Source organism: Microtus ochrogaster, chromosome 5 (genome assembly GCF_000317375.1).
Source record: "Microtus ochrogaster isolate Prairie Vole_2 chromosome 5, MicOch1.0, whole genome shotgun sequence".
In the NCBI taxonomy this organism is placed as follows: Eukaryota; Metazoa; Chordata; class Mammalia; order Rodentia; family Cricetidae; genus Microtus; species Microtus ochrogaster.
In genome coordinates, this window is record NC_022012.1 from 72,618,527 (window position 1) to 72,635,808 (window position 17,282).

Here is a 17,282-nt window from a genome sequence, read left to right on the forward strand (position 1 = left end):
AAGCTGTATGTAATCTCAGAGTATGGCTGGAAAAAAAAAAAAAAAAAAAAAAAAAAAAAAAAAAATCCATCCTCCTACGGGTAGTGGGGCGCTGCCTCCGAGGTAGATCCTTTAAAAATAATCATCCTATTTGGCTGTGGCCTGTCGTTCAGAGGGCATGAGTGGGGATGCACTGAACAGGGTAATATCACTCTCTTGAGATCTATCAATGAAGGGCCGTGGAAGGGGACCTAGGAGCCCGGGCAGAAACTGGAGAAGCAGGATAATACTCTACAGATAATCCGCAGATTTTGAGGACCACCGCATTTTTAAGAAAGCTTCCTTGCTCCGGGATCAGGCGAGTAGATAACGCGAACTGCGGAACTCAGATTTTCGAAGTCTTGGATTTGAAAGGTCCCCACGAACAAAGAAACGACAAAGTCAAGTTCCCAAGGCGAGAGAAGAGGAATTCAAAACAAAGTGTCTTTTCCCAGTATGAGAGGAAACTCCTAGTGCACCGTTCCACATCATGCAGATTTTGTTATCCTTCGGGGTTACTTGGACAGCCTGGGCCAGGCACGCCCGAGGCGCTCCCAGAATACTACAAATCCCATAAAGCCTCGTGTCGCGGAAGATGATGACAAAACGCCGGCGGATTGGCCGGGGCAGGGCGGGGCGCGCCGGTACCTTCCAGGGGGCGGGGCTAGAGGCGGGGCGGGCCGCGGGCGGCTCGGCGGACACGCCCCCTCGCCCGAGGCCCCCTCCGCGCCTCTTTCCACCGCCTCCTTGCTCTCCGCGGTCAGAGAGGGCCGAAGCGAGAAGATGGCGAAGACGTACGATTATCTGTTCAAACTGCTGCTCATCGGCGACTCCGGCGTCGGCAAAACCTGCCTCCTGTTCCGCTTCTCAGAGGACGCCTTCAACACCACCTTCATCTCCACCATCGGTGAGGGAGCGGCCGCGGCCCGGGACAGGAGCTGAGACACGGGGGGCGGGTGCCCAGGGGCCTGGGAGAGGGCACGCGAGGGCTTGACGCCCCGGGAGGGAGACCCCGGGGGCCGCCGAGAGGGCAGTGCGAGCCGGCAGGGCGAGGGCGAGAGGGGCGGGCGGGGACGCGGGGCTGCGGGCGGAGGACGGGGAACCAGAACGGTCGGGAACCAGGGGTGTTGGAGACACGAGGGGGCTCCGGGGCGGCGGCAGAGGGGTCCCAGAGGGACAGAGTCGGGGGAACACAGGAAATTGTACGGAAAGAGAAAAGGAGGGGTAGAATGGATACGAACATGGATTAGAAAGACAGGAAAGAGGAAGGAAACGTGAAGAGGGAAATGAAGGGTTGCGGACTTAAGAGGGGCTTCAAATGAAGTCAAGGGACAGAGGACACCAGGGACGAGAGAAGTGAGACTAGGCGGTCAGAAGGGAATTGGGGGGAATGAATGAATGTTCAGGAGGTAAGGAATGAAGCGACATTGGCTGTAAAGGTGTGCGCAGAGATGCCAAGAGAAAATGCAGAAGGAAACTGTGGATGGGAGAGGGCTCAGGAGGACCAGAGGGCAGCATGAGGCTACTTGGTGGAGAAAGTAAAGGAGAGCTGGGTGTTAGCTAGAAAGGAGAAGGGGAAGCAGCCGACGTAGCGCAGGGGCTGAGCAGAGAAAAGAGAGGAAATGGAAAACGTGGGGCTCAAGACTTTCCCCAGTAACTGGGAACGCTGGTTCCCATTTTCTCTTGACTTATTTGAATCAAGATTTTAAAAGTGACTAATGATGGGGTAATGTCTATGGAGTGTTAAGTTCTTCTGCCTGTTAATAGCTATTAAGAGGGCTGGCGACTTTTGGGATGATGTGCTCAGAAATGTATTGTTCACCCCTTCACTCTGTTTCTTGGGAAGCACTGTGTCTCAACTTTTTAAATTCTTGAGCTTGAGTATTTAGTAACATCCAAGACACGTGATTGAGCTCATATTCCACCTGCCTCCCTATATAGTTTTCTTTGACTCTAATTACTTTTTAGGTGAATCACAGCATTTATATGTTTCCCAATTACTTCAAGAAAAAACATTTTCCACTCGTCCCTGGGAGCTGTCCTTCTTATATCTGTAGTTAAAGACGTTTGTGTGCAGATAACCGGATCTTTAACTTATCAACCTGAAAAGCAAATCAAAACTTGTTTTAAGCTTTCGGTAGAATAACCTTAACATCATTCTCCTTGTTAAATAACTGCAGTCAATTAAGTTCCCTAAGTATCAGCTGTTTGATTGCCTGGGTGATCTTTCTAGTCTCCAGTACTAGCTTAGTTAACTTTTCAAATGGTTTTCCAAGTGAGTCACAAGTAATGGGGAACCGGTGTGTTGGTAATAAGTATGGTCAAGTGGCTGGAAAGTTACCTCAGTGACTTGCTGCTCTTACAGAGGATCCAGGTTTTGTTCACAGCACCCACCTGGCACATCACAACTGCCTGTAACTCCAGTTCCATGGGATCCAACACCCTCTTCTGGCCTCTGTGGGGACCAGACATTTATATGGGCACACGTAAAAAAACACTCATATACTTGAATTAAAAAAAACAGAAGAACAAATCTATGTTTAATTAGTTGTATATTCTTTTAAGTAGGTATATTGTTTTCTTCTGATTTCTTTCATACAGTCTGAATGGAAATCTGGGTGTTGTGATGTCTGAGCTTAAGGAAGTTTGAGTTGCAAGTTCTTGGCAGTTAGTCTTGAGTGGGACTTTTCTTTTCTGAGGAAGCAGATTTTAAATGTCATCTTGCATCTCGCAAGTGTATTTGTAAGAGGCTTGGTGGAAGCTGGTATAGCTACCAAAGGACATTCATTTTTGGTATCAATTTCAAAACCCCAAATAACTCTGGTTCAGTGCTGATTGCATACTGCAGTACAGATGGTGAAGGACAGGCCAAACAAGTTGAGTGGGGAGGCCTCTGTCTATTCTGTGTGGGATTCACTCAGGGTTTCCTCCTGCCTTGAAAGTGAGTAAAAATGGGCAAGAGGAGTAGCTCAGCAGTTGAGAGTTCTTGCTGCACTTCTAGAGGACCCAAGTTCAGTCCCCAGTGCCCGCATCAGGTGGTTCACCAATACCCGTAGGCCTGTCACTTCAACTACAGAGCAACTGACTTCTCTTCTAGTCTCTGGACAGCTCCATTCACATGTGTTCATCTCAAACACAGGTGCACACAGTACACATAAACCTTTTTAAAGGAAAAAAAAAGAAAATGAATAAATTTCACTGATACAGTTTGTTAAATTCTTTGGATTCCCCCCCAATAGATTTACCTCTCAGTTCATCCCCCTCCCCTCCACACTTTGTTTCACATTTCCAATAAGGATATTTACTATACAAACATAGTATTTTTTAACATAGTATTTTTTTAAAAAATTATTTTTCTGGGCTAGGGATTTAACTCAGTATACTGTATATACGCATATACTATACAGTATATGCTTAACATGGGTGAGGCGCAGGACTTAATCCCTTAAGCCCTCTCCCTACTATGCTTTTGTGTATGTGTATGTGTATGTGTATGTGTAGTATATTACATTTCACAGTGAAGGATTAGATTCTTTTCTGAGTGGATTATTTTTAGTGATTGAAATAGCAGTTATTAAAACCAGTGTCCTTCGATGGCTTAGATTAGGAGATAGATTTTCCGTGGTGAATCTCATGGGAACTCTTGGTCTTTGTACTCTCTGGCGAATGGGTGAAAAAGAAGCTTCAAGCTGTTCTTCAGTTGCTATGGAGGAGGGGAAGATCCCATGCCTCTTACTTAGGCCCAGCGCTCCCACGGATGTGGTAGTAGACAGCCAGACACCTTCTAGAGCTGAAACTAAAATGCTTTCCAGTTGCAGCCATGCTCGAACAGTGGGGTGAAGTTCGTAGCACTCTAGTGAAAAGTACCACTGCCCCTCGCTGATGGCAAACACATTTCTAGCAGCTGTGCCCCTCCCTGCCAAACCCTAAACTGCATCTCCAGGTGATCTGAGGTGGTCGAGGTGACAGTTGGTGACCCATCTTTTCCCACCATAATTTAAGTGTCCATTTGTGTAAACTCTAGAGTTTTCTATGGCTGGGCTTGTCAAGGTCTTCTTGTGACACTGCTGACAGACTTGATAAGCACCACACCCCAGGAGAGAGTCCTTCTGAAGGCCTGGGGTTTGTGTGTGTTTGGCAGATAGGTCCCGTGTCTGCTTTTTACTATGAAGGCATGCTTTCATTTTGTGTCTTGCCAGTGTTTTTAAAAATGAGGTTCTTCCATCCTTAGGCTGTGTGGATGGGGGTTCTGGTGCCATGAAAGAGGAGACAGTCATTTTGGTTCCGGATAAAATTGTCTCATACACTTTTCATTTCCCTAAGGCTTGGGACTTTGAGTCCTTTCTGTACTTTGCCAGGGTAAAGGTAGATTTTCTTTCACGTGGCTTACTGGGAATCTTCTGCTCTATCAGTCAGGTAATACCTGCTAACCATGGAGTAAGGATGCTTTAGCCTCTTGGAATTACAGGTGTAATGCCACAGACCAACTAACTAGCTTTCTAGTTTATATTGGAAAATTGAAAAAGTTTTGATTGACTCCTGCCCCATCCCTTACATAATCATAATTAACACTTAGATAAATATCTTTAAATATAAGACAGTAGGAAATAGTGATACTATTTACTATATGTTTCCTGTGGGATGTGTGTGGTTTTAATTGATCCGAAGGCACCCTGACATCTTGAAATGGCCTTGTATTGAACAAGGTGCTGGTAGAACAGAGAGAGAACAGTACTCTGCCCTGTAATGGGGCCTTCTAAACCGACTCCCTTTGCTGCCTCTCCTCCTCCCTGCCCCCTTCTTCCTGTTAAGTATTTCCTGAGTGGTTTCATTATTTAGTATAGTCATTGTTTGACATCAGAGAGAGAGTTGTAGAAATTATCTCCTTTATGCCCTGTCCCAGCTTTATGAATGCAAAACTCTACCTTCAGTAGAACTATCGGTGAAGCTTCAAATCCAAGTCTTTATCCTTTTGTTACTGCATATGAGTGTGATCCTCTCTGTAAAGACATTTTCCAGAAAGTAATTCCACTTTGTGCATTAGGTTTGTGCCTGTGTATGTGGGAAAGTAAGGTGTTTCCACTTTGATTAGCATTCTGTTAAGGGAAATAGTCCTGAGAGACTCTGTATGGGGATAACTTGGCACATAGCCTTTGCCCTTTCTTCCAGGCCTGGAGTTTCAGGTCAAGAGATCATAGTGCACCCTGTTGTTAACATTCCTTCCACGTGTGAAATAACTCATGAAATCATTTTTGTAGCCCCACACTGGTAGTTGTCAATGCTAAATGCCAGCAGAACACTTTTGGGCATTGTATTCTGTCCCATTGTATTCTTGTCTTGGGTTCATTTGCCTTGAGTCAGTTAACAACAGGGGTCAAATGGGGTTCTTGTTTTGGTTTTGCTTTTACATTTTAAAGAAATTGTTAAAGATGACAGCAGCAAAGACTACATGTGACCCTCCAAGTTATTTACTAACTGACTGCTTCTTTGTAGAACAAGTTTGTTGACCCTTGCTTAAGATGTAAAGCTGCTTTTGGTTGTTCTTCTTTCAAAATTTATCAAGACTTACTAACTGAAAAACAGTCTGTCATATTTACATTTTTATCCAAGATTATATCAACATCTGGCTGAGCATAAGCCAGATACATAGAAGTCAATTTTCATTTTCATAGTTGTTTTTCTTGGTTTCAACTTCTCAAACTAAAATACCAAAGAACATGCAAGTTCAAATTGAACATTTTGTGCATAAAGCCTTATTTTCATGCCGTGTTCTTTCAGAGCTCTCGGGTAGGCTTCCCTTCTCAGCGCTAGTGTTGATAGCAATGTTAAGCAGAAGTGGGACTTAGTGGTGGATGATAAAGGGTTACACTCCTCTCCGTGATGAGTTTTCCAGCCCATGAGAAAAGCTATCTAGAAATGCAGGCATGGGTAAACTGAGTGGTGGGTATGAATGTGGATCTGTCTGAAGTGTTCTTTACTAAAGAGCTTCAGCCAGAACTTCAGGCAGAAGTTGGGGGCGGGTTCACTGGCAACAACAGCAATGCTGTCTGTATCTACTGAAAAAAGCCAGAGGGGAATCAGTTTGGATATTGTTTTAGAGGAAAATAAGTTTAGTCTTTGAAGATGAGGAAAAATTTAGTCGTTGATTTTTGAACTGAATCTGGAAGGAAGGATGCAGCAGCAGTGAGGATAATAGGAGCTGCAGGCTTGGCCTGGGGCAGCCCCAGGGTCTGTTCTGCCACCTGCCTGCAGCTCTCTGCTGCAGATCAGCGCTCCTGTGTGTTGTAGCTGGCACCTGGAACATTTTCCAGGCAAGGGTTCTCATAGCAGGATGAGGAGAGGGTTCCAGATGGAGGGGTAGATGCTAGATAGTGAGTCAGATTGTGGAGCAAGAGATGTATATAGCTGTGGGAAGATGAAGCGAGAAAAGCAGAGTAAGATTATCAGCTGCTCCTGCCTGGGTCAGGGTGCAAGCTCCAATAAGGGCCTGAATGGGAGGTGGTAGAGGTGTGGACCTTGGCCAGCTGGGCCAAGGGAATGTATGTCTCCCAGCTGCGTCGTTATCATTGCCACGTTGGAAAATCTTGCCCTCAAGATAGGCTGAACTTTTCTTAGAAAACCACAAACGTATGGGCAGTTTAAAAGTAGTTAAACCGTGTTGTGGTGCAGGTAAAATAGACATATCTGTGGTTAGTTGAGGCTTGTGAACCACCTACTTACAAACCAGGCATGGTGGTCAAGGATGAATGGTAGTTACAGTATTTGAAAATGGATCCTTCATCAGGACTGTGTTTTCATGAAAAAACCCTTAGTCACTTTCAGTTCCTAGGTAGGTGAAGCAGAATGTGGTGGCAGGGAGATGGCATGATGGATTCAGGGGTGCAGCAGGTCCCGAGTCGGATGGGTTTGTATCCTCTTCCTAGAGTGGAGGCCCAGGATGAGGAAGTCGTTCTCGGGCCTTAGCGGATCCATCAGTGATGAAGTGTGATCATCTGTACGTAGTTTTCAGGGTCTGTGAGTTTCCCAAGACAAGAATCAAGTCAGAATCAGTAAATCTCCAAGGCCTATTTTATAAAAGTGTGCAGTGAATGAATGGATAGATGGATGATTGTGAAAGCAGTTACGGACTGTAGAGAAAGCATTGCATGAATTTTTTGTCTTTCATAGTGTTTGACATGACTAGATTATATCTGAATTGAGATAAGTGTTTAATTTGACTTGTTAATATAGAAATGCTGTCTTCTCTAGTGTAAAATGCTGTTTACCTTCCTGTAATCAGTTTTAGAATATAAAAGTGATTTCACTTATCTCTTGGTGTGCATAATAAGCCATTTTAACAGCCTGCTTCCAACCCCCCACTTTCATAAATACCAAACAGAAAATGAGTGAAATCACTGGGTGTGTATTAGAAAAGCCATTTCAGCTTTGTCTCTGCCCATTAGCTTCGAACAATGCAACAGATGCCTGTTAACAGTTTCATGCCCATTTTTAATTAGCAGATGGAGCTGTGTTTGTGTCTGTGTTCTGCACAGCACTTGTCTGAGTCACAGGGTACTGAGTGGATTAGGAATAAGCTGGACTTTTGGACTGAATACAATCAAATTCTATTTTAAAACATTTATTTTATATATGCTTATTATAATTATATAGAACCAATTATGTGCCACTGAGATAGCCTATATCTAGAGGAAAACTAATGCATACAGTTATGTTTTCTGTCATTATTAAAGAAAGGAAATTACTATTTTGTGAAATTGCCATTTTGTGGCATTTCTTGAGGTAAATTCTCACAAGGCAGCTTTCTTTAAAGACTCAGTGCGTCTTTTGGCTTAGTGTGTTGAGGGGTACTCAGCACTGTGAGAGAAATGTGTGGTGGGTTGGTGTGACTTGCTGGAAGGCTACTTTCTGTGGATATCTGAAGTTCTGTCTGAGCCCAGCAAGATGGAGGATGGTGGTGAATTCCTAACATCTGTCATGGGGAAGCGGGGTGGGGGGGGTGGCACCTTCCTGCACATATGCTATTTTCTAACATGAGCAGGTAGCTATTGTTCATGCAACATGTTATGACTAAATTTCAGTATTAACAAATATAGACAGTAATTATTAGATTTATTGTATGTAATGATGTGTCATTTTTCTTTAAAAAGATTTGTTTATTTTTCTTATTTGTGTGTCTGTTTGAGTATATATCCACATATTCACGTGTGTGTGCAGGTGCCGGTAGAGGGTGTCACATCTTTGGAACTGGAATTTCATGTGGTTTCTATGCTCAATTTTTAAGTTAGGGGATTTTTCTTATTTTGAATTGAATGAATAAGAACCTGAAAGGAATGGCTTCTTTGAAAAAGAAACTAATAAGATTTTGATGCTTAGCCGCTCAGGGCTTCCTTTGGGAAGCCACATGAAGTGGTAGCTTATTTTTCCCAGCCGCCATGTAAGCTGCTTTCTTGCTGCCTTACGGTAGGGCCTAACCCGGCTAAATAGGCTCACCTGTTGCTGAACCTTTGGATGGTCCCCAGGAGCTCTTTTCCTCCTCAGTCGAGAATTTTGTTTCTTGGCTCCTAGAGTAAATGCTAAAAAAAGCTCTTTGTGGTATCATGATCATCAAATTTAGGTGTGTGGTTATACTACACAGACCACAGTGGCAGCTGGTGGCAGCATGGCACAATTTCAAGGTGCTTTGCAAAAGCAGAATTAGGTGTGGAATCCCATCTCATCCTGGTAAAAGTCAACCACAGAGAGATTAGGCAATACATAAAGTTCCAAAGCTTTTGGCTGCCAGAGTTTGGGCTGGCAGGGCTTCTCACATCATATTTAATTTTGCTGCTTTGTTGAAGAATTAGGCAATACTTATTTTAATAAATCACAGATACTTTTCCTGATATATAAAGTAGAAGGACAATCTGATTGTTCAAGTTCTGTTTTGAAATATAGGGTAAACTAATTCAAAGCTGAGTTACATACATGTATTTTTTATGACATGATGCAATGTTTATCTGGAATAGATGTTCTGAAGTATTCATTATCTCCATAAACACACGTAGATAAATAAAGGCCAATAGAAAGGTGAAAAGCTTGCATTGTGAAATGCCAGTGGCCAGCTGTACCCTGTTTGTTGTTGTTGTTGTTTTTTTTTTTTTTTTGGATTTTCGAGACAGGGTTTCTCCGTAGCTTTTAGTGCCTGTCCTGGAACTAGCTCTTGTAGACCAGGCTGGCTTTGAACTCACAGAGATCCGCCTGCCTCTGCCTTCTGAGTGCTGGGATTTTGTTTATGAATCAGGATGGGGTGGGTTGCTTTGTATGGTTTTCAATGAGGAAGTCTTTACTGTTTTCTAAAGTACTCTGATAAAATCTAAAACAGCTTAGAGAACAGCTCTTTATTGAGAGTTCTCTATTCCAGTTTTAAAGTGACTCAGGTTATTTTTTCATTTCACTGGCTATTGTTAGCGCCCCACTCCTACTGTACTTGGGGAGAAGGGCTTGCCGTGGGTGAGGAAGAGACTGTAAACCATACCTTGTGCCCTTCTACCAGTTTCTTTGTTCCTTCTTTGGTGTTTTGCTTCGTGTTGGCAGCTAAAATTAACCATTGGGTGAGGATTTAGAAAACTCCTGCCTGGCAGTCTGAGAATCAATAGTGACCTTTTCTTGCTATTTCCCTTCCATATTGTTTAGAGCTGGATGGTAGAAAACGATGCTTGTCTTACTTAGTCCCAGCAGCAGTGAGCAATGACACAGGAATGAGGCTGTTACCCAGAGTATTTGAGTTGGTGCATTTCTTATTATGTTTACTTACATTATTTTAAAATATTATAACCCTATAGTATGAAGCTTTTATGGAAAATTTTAAGTAGTTAATTTCCTATATGTAAAATTTCATTGTAAATTAAAATATAGAACCTGTATATAGATTATCTTTAAAGATGTTTCCATGTCTTGGTCTCTCAGTCTTTAACCTTGATAAATACCATTACATTGTAAATTTAGGTTGTGCTCTCCTTTAATTTACCACATTTTTTTTTTTTGTTTAAATGGTCTCTTAGTTACTGTAAACACAACCTGTAGTATTGTGCAAAACAATGGCTATGTGCTTCCTTCCAGGTACAGGCATTTTTCTAAGTGTAAAATGGAAGGGCAATCCCCCAAAATGATGATCGAGTTTTGCTATGAAATACAGGGTAAACTTCTTAAAGATTTATTTAATTTATTTTTTGTTTATGTGTGCCTGTGTGAGTTTTATAAGCACATGCGTTCAGATGCCTGAGGAGGTCAGAGAGTGTCAGATCCCCTGGAACTGGAATTGCAAGCTGGGAACTTGCAGGGAACTGAGATAGGTCCCCCGAAAGAGCAGTGCATGCTCTCAACCATGCAGCCATCTTTCTCGTCTCCTCAACTGCTCAAACATTGAACTGTTAGTTTATTTCTTATGTCTATCTGAAAGAGATATTGCGAAATACTCATCTCCTTAGATGCACACAAAAGCACACAAACACATCCACTAGGAGAGAATGATGACTGCCTGTACTGTTATTTGTTGATTGCTTGTAAATTCAGTCTTCCGTCCATTATTGCACAAGCTCCTCTCAAGGACCTTAGGCTGGCCGCTTCCTCAACAGTAAAGATTGCTAGCTTCCCTGTCTTCAGAGTCCCCCAGCAGCAGCATTTTGCCAGTCTGTTAAATCATTATCTACAAAGAAGAATAGATTTCCCTTTTTATTCTCCACTAATGATTATGCTTTCTTCTCACCAGTGGGCACTAGTGTTTGACACGTTAGAAGTCAGGGTAAGGAAGTAGTAGACTTGTGTTTGTCTTGTAGACTGGCTAAAGATTTGTAGCACTGAAGAGATTGTCCGGTGTTGTTTAATCCTGTCATGAGCATTGGCTCTCTGATTTCATGTCTCCTTTCTCTCGCACCTCATTTGCCTTCAATTCTCTTGCTTTAAAAAGGAACTAATAGTTTAGTGTACAAATCTGGATGTGGTTAACATATTGTGAAAGAAAAAAATGAAGGGGTTAAATTCAGATATCTGGGCTCCAAGGACTTTTGGGTTTTATAAAGCGATAGCTGGAGCCAGGTGGTGGTGATGGCGCACGCCTTTAATTCCAGCACTCAGGAGACAGAGGCAGGTGGAACTCTGTGAGTTCAAGGCCAGCCTGGTCTACGAGAGCTATTTTGGGACAGGCTGCAAAGCTACAGAGAAACCCTGTCTCGAAAAACCCAGTAACTAGTCAACTACTCAGTTCAAACACAGCATTTCTTTGTTTGTTCTATCAACATTTGTATGTGCGTGTGCACATGTGTGTGCTCATGTGTAGAGGCCAGAGGTCAACCTCGGTTGTTGTTCATCAGACAGAATCTCTCATTAAACCTGAAACTTGCTGATTCAGCTAAGCTGGCTAGCCAGTGAGGATCAGGGATCTTCCTGTCTCTGCCTCTGCCCCTGCCAGCCCAGTTCTGGGATTATAAGCACATGCCACCAGGCCCAGGTTTTATATGAACTCTGGGGGGCAAACACTTGACTGAGCCATCTCTCCAGGCACAGCCACTTTCATTTTGGGTCTGAAAAACTTTGAGAATGGAAAAAAATGAAGAGTATCCAAGTCATTTTAATACAGCAATAGGAAAGACTGCAGCAGGATAAATAATGGTGTTATGAAAGTACCAAAGAAAGGTTGAGGAGAGCTTATAGGAGAATATTACATGCAAACTTGTCAGAATCTGAAGGAGGGGTGAGTTACTAGAATGGGAGTGAGGACTCTCTGGGCAAGGGCTCCTGCCTGGATGGCCAGCATAGCTTCCTGGAGGAACTCTGGCTCCCTGGCCAGGGTAGAGGATGTGACCAGAGGTAAAGGTGGAGGTGCTAGAGGGCAGGTTGGGAGAAACTTAACCTAAGTCAAGGCTGGGCCTTAGCCTGAGGGCAGCAAGGAGCCAAGGAAGGGTGTCACCCAGGGAAGCCAGTTATGGTTAACAATCCCAGGTGCCTCTTCCTTCCCTTGTTACTGTTACTATTGGCAGAGTGTTTCCACTCCTGTCTCTGTATATAACATTACCACAGAAGATGTGAAGAGATGATTGCTCTGTCCTAGGTGAGGAGCTTGACGCTTGGAGAATGGACTCTGTCAGTCCTGTAAGTAGATAATGGAGCCCAAACCCAAACCTGCAGCTCACACCAGTTCTGGGCCCTTTGTCCAATGCAAGCTGAATCTCTTAAAGTGGCTATTGGCATTTTCTATGGGTTTCAGTGTGTTGAGCTTTTATTTAGGCCCAGGAACAGCCCCTTTCAGTGATCTGGAAGAACTGTGTAGATAAACCTGGAAACCCTTAAGGGTACTGAGTGGAACATGAACAAGCCCCAGCAGCAGCTAATGCTGATGTGCATATGTTGCCTCTTGGCTTGGGAGGTCAGTGAACTTGTGGTTTCCAAGTTGTCTTAGCCACTAACTAGTCCTTTAGGAAGAAATCAGATATGTGCACAGCAGAATGCGGGTAGAAGGGCCAGAGTTTAATTATAAGCCCTACTCTGGTGAAAAGGGAACTGATTATATCAGAAATCTCTGCATTGCCTCTCCACATGGTACCATTGGTTTATTTATGGGTGCTTGGCTTTATATAGGCTATAATTTGCTAGGGACAGCTACCTTAATTGTGAACTTCCTTCCTCATGTCAGGTTTAATCTTCCTGTTAGCCTATCCTATCCTTTATTTTTTTTATTTTTTTTTTATTTTGAGGATGAAATTCTGTCTAATCCTGGCTTTGTTTAGAAAACCCGTTTGGCAAAGTTTTCCTCAGTGGTGTTGTAAAGTAGACCTACCTATATCTGGCTTGTTTTCTAACTTTGAGCCTTCAGCATGCCACTGTGAGCCAGGACAAAGAAAAGTCTGAGCAGATAAGCTTGATGTGACAAGTCCACTTACTCTGTCACATGAATATGCACCTGGGTGCTCCACAGTCTCAGTTTTTATGGTGCATATTGGTACGGATCGACTCCTGGAAGGCTAGAAGCAGAGCTGAAGGCTCTGGATCCCTGAGAGTGTGCAGGGGCATTATGATACTGTGGAAAAGATGTTCATCACACAGTTTCAGACAAGTCAGTAATGACCTTTCATGTGCAGAAGGGGATCTTGTGCTGAAGAGTCTAAAGTCTTTTTCAGAGCTCTGATCCAAGTTATAACCAATGAACAAAGTGGGAGAGTAGACAGAAAAACCCAAACAGTTTATGTAAAAGAACTTGGGCTTTTGTCCTGGAAACCCCCAAGTTGAACTTCTGATTTTAACATTTCCTGTTAGAGATTCTTAAGGTAAATTAATTTTAGCATTTTCTTAATTAATAAAGGAACTTCTTGTTAGGACTTATGAGAAAAAGATGCATTATTGTTTGTAGCATAGGTTTAAACCAAATGTCTCTCACACACATGCAAACAGAGTTACATATGTGGGAACTGGATAAATCAAGTTAGTTCCAGTTAACTATATAAGCCTAGACAGCTAAATGGACCCTGGAAATCCCAGGGGACTTAATTGGATAGCATTTGCCTTTCATAAGAGCTAACATTTATGCCAGGTGGCGGTGGCGCATGCCTTTAATCCCAGCACTGGGGAGGCAGAAGTAGGCGGATCTCTGTGAGTTCGAGGCCAACCTGGTCTACAAGAGCTAGTTCCAGGACAGGCTCCAGAGCTACAGAGAAACCCTGTCTTGAAAAACCAAACAACCAAAAAAAAAAAACAAAACAAAACAAAACGCACCTATTAGGATGGATCCTATAAAAATATGGACAGGAAAATCTTGCTTATTTTGATGAGGTGTACATCAGTGTTGTAGAAAGTTTAGGACTATGTGTATTTTTTACATTATTAGAAATATTATCTAGGCTTATCTCTAGAGTGAAGACCCTCGCTCATCTGGCATCAGGAGACCCCTGTACAACATGTCAGTGTAAAGTGCAGTTTCTTGGCTTCCAGCTACTATATATTCTCAGGGGAGTGAGAATTTGGAGAAAAACACAAACAAAAAATAGTGTAGAATAATCTGTCCAGAAAGGACAAATATTTCAATTTAAATATTCTAGCTCCATGGCCTCTCTTAGGGCTTTGAATTTTTAGTGCAATGAGTTTCAGAGTGAAATCTCATGAATTGTAATGAATTTGTTTGCATACATGAATTTGAACAATACATTAAATTTTGAAGCATTGTATCTGATTTTAATGACGTAAATTACCCAGCTTGAAAGCTAGTTAATAGTTTTTCTTTACCTAATAATCAAGATGATGATACTTTAATCTTAGAAAAGTCATTAATCATGGTTTTATAGCATCAATACATGCTATTAATTTCTTTGTAACCATTAAGCTGTCTTATTAGGAAAATTAGGGAAATAAGTGTGTCAGCATAAGCATAAAGTATGATTCCCCCTGAATGTTTTCTCTCTTTAATAGATGATGATTATATGTACAGGGCAGGCATAAAGTTATAATTGGTTTTGTTTCTATATAGATATTGTTTGGTAAAGGAAGCTGAGGTAAGAACTTCAAAGTGTTGTCTTGTTTTGTTTTTTTTTGTTGTTGTTGGTCTTTTGGGTTTGTTGTTGATTTTTTTTGTTTTTGTTTGTTTTGTTTTTTTGAGACAAAGTTTCTCTGTATAACAGCCCTGGCTGTCCTGGAACTCACTTCGTAGACATGGCTGGCCTCGAACTCACTGAGATCCATCTGCCTCTGTCTTCTGAGTGCTCGGATTGAAGGCATGTGCCACCTGGCCTTTAGCATTAAAGACAGCTAACTGATGGGGCAGAATCTGGGAGGAGTTGGGGGCAGGGCAAAGCTATGTTAAAAATACATTATGTGAAATTCTCAAAGAGTTAATAAGAATATTTTTTTTTTTAAAAAAAAAAAAGCTAGATAGCTTGGAATGGTACTTTTACCTTTAATCTCAGTGGCCTATAATCCTGGTACTTACAAGGCTGAGGCAGGAAGATTTTTAAGTTGGAGGCCAAGCTGAATTACATAGTGAGTTTCAGACCAGTCCGGGCTAGGTGATGATGAGAAGTTGGATGGATGGATGGATGAGTGGACAGACAGATGGACAGATGATAGATAGATAGATAGATAGATAGATAGATAGATAGATAGATAGATAGATAGATAGATAATGGGAGACAGGGATGGGGTCATAAGGAGCTTAGGGACAATTAAGAGGGTAGGTTCTATTTTTGACTATAGTTGAAAGGGTTATATTCAAATTTGTATTACATTTGGCTTAAAATTTTAAAGACTGCGTTGGTTTTAAGAGTTCATTTTTTGGGTTCAAAAGCAAAACAAGACAAAAAACATGCTGTGGACCTCTTTGTTTCCATTCATTCCTCAAAAATTATGTTGCATCTAGGAAAGTTGTTTTGTTAAAAATTTTAAGGTATTTGGGCTGGAGAGATGACTCAGTGCTTGCTGTGGGACTGGATTTCAGATTCTCAGCAGTGTTGTAGGAGACAGCTTGTTTGTTCCAGCCACTTAGACCCGAAATAATCACTCAGAAACTATATTATTTGCAATACTGTTTGGCCAATATCTTAAGCATATTTCTGGCTTACTCTCATATCTTAATTTAATCCATTTCTATTAATCTGTGTATATCCATGTGGCTGTGGCTTACCAACAAGGTTCCGGCTGGTGGCTCGCTGCGGCTCCATGGTATCTCACTGACTCTGCCTTCTTTCACCCAGCATTCAGTTTAGTTTTCCTAGCCTAGCTCTATTCTGCTAAACCACTGGCTGAAACAGATTTATTCATTAACCAATAAAAGCAATACTTAGAAGGACCTCCTGCACCACAACAGCACCCACATAAAAGCTGAAGAGGTGTGGATACCTGCCTGTAACCCCTGTGCTCTTGAGGCAGAGCCAAGGATCTTTAGGGCCAGCTGGATAGGTTGGGTTCAAAGTGGAGAGCAATTGAGGAAGACAGCACATGTCTACATCTGTCCTCCATACACTTATATACCACTCATAGATTTGTGTGCAAAAAATGTTCAGATGGTCAGAGTTTTGCTTTTGAACAGTGTGAAGGTTTGTGATGGTGAGTTTTGCTACTGCTCAGTACTGAACAATGAAATGTGCCTCAAAGGGTAAGAACAGCAGCTCTCAGAAGGACGGGAGCTATGACCTGCATCTTCAGAACCTTTTGTTTGGTGCTCAGGCACACAGATCTCTTCATGGACTGCATGCATTGGCACTGTGTATAATTTCCTGACTTGTTACCTATCTAATAATAATACTGCCATTTACTCTTTTCTGTATACAGGCTCAAACCCTGCACATTATCTTTGTCTCTTTATAGTCTTCTATCTGCCCTGGTTTAGGCCTTCATCTAGACACCTCAGTGTCCTCTTAAGTGGCCTGAACACTCTCAGTTTCATTTGGACAGCATCTTCCTGTCCCTGGTTCTGTCCAACACTAAACTAATTAACTTTAGGGTATAGCTCTCATTGGCCATTAATTCCTTATTTTTAAAAATCACAGTTTCTACTTTGCTTGATCAGACACATCATCCTTGGTCTGTCGTTGTGAACTCCCCATAATGTGGTATTAGCTGTACCTCCTGTTCTTACTAGGAGTCCTATATCCCAGGGTTCTGAGGCTTACTGGGTGGGACTGTAGCACCACTTCACCTGGCAAGTGTAAAATTGCTAATGGCCCTGTAGTGTTTTGGATGAGACTGGCCCTCATAGGCTTTTATATTTTAATATTTGGTCCTCAATTGGTGAAAATCTTTGGGAAGGATTAGGAGGTGTGGCCTTGTTAGAGGGGGTAAGTCACTGGGGCTGAGCTTTTACTGGGGGTGAGCTTTGAGGCTTTAAAAGCTCACACCATTCTGTTAGCTCTCATGCCTTCTACATGCCAACCAAGATATGAGCACTCAACTTTCCTGCTGCCATGCCTTGGCTCCCCCATGATGAACACTTCTGAAACTATAAGCCCAATAAAATGATTCATTTATAAGTTGCCTTGGTCATTTTATTTTTGTTTGAGAAAATTAACTAAGACAGGAATACCATTTTCAAGTTTTTATAATGAAAAAATGCTTCTTTATTTACAAAATGATGATGATAATACATGGCCATAATTTATCTGCCTCTCACTTGAAAACTAAACAAGCAAGCAAAATATCATAATGGAATTCTTGCTGTTTTATTTGAGAGAGAAGACCAGTTCCAGATCACTTATTTTCTTCTATGCAAATTTTATGGAGCGGAGGGTTGCTAGCTTTCAGTCTCTTTT

The 17,282-nt window shown here is 42.2% G+C and overlaps 1 protein-coding gene across 2 annotated transcripts in view; it reads left to right on the top strand.

Moving 5' to 3' along the window:
• Positions 1-598: 598 nt before the first annotated feature.
• Rab8b (RAB8B, member RAS oncogene family) overlaps positions 599-17,282 on the top strand; it is a 65,012-nt gene continuing 48,328 nt past the window's right edge. The window contains exon 1 of one of the 2 annotated variants that reach the window (XM_026779282.1): positions 599-925. In XM_026779282.1, coding sequence (XP_026635083.1) covers positions 614-925 — 312 coding nt within the window. In that variant the 5' untranslated portion in view covers positions 599-613. The remainder of the gene's footprint in view (positions 926-17,282) is intronic. The other variant, XM_005347731.2, reaches the window with a different exon arrangement.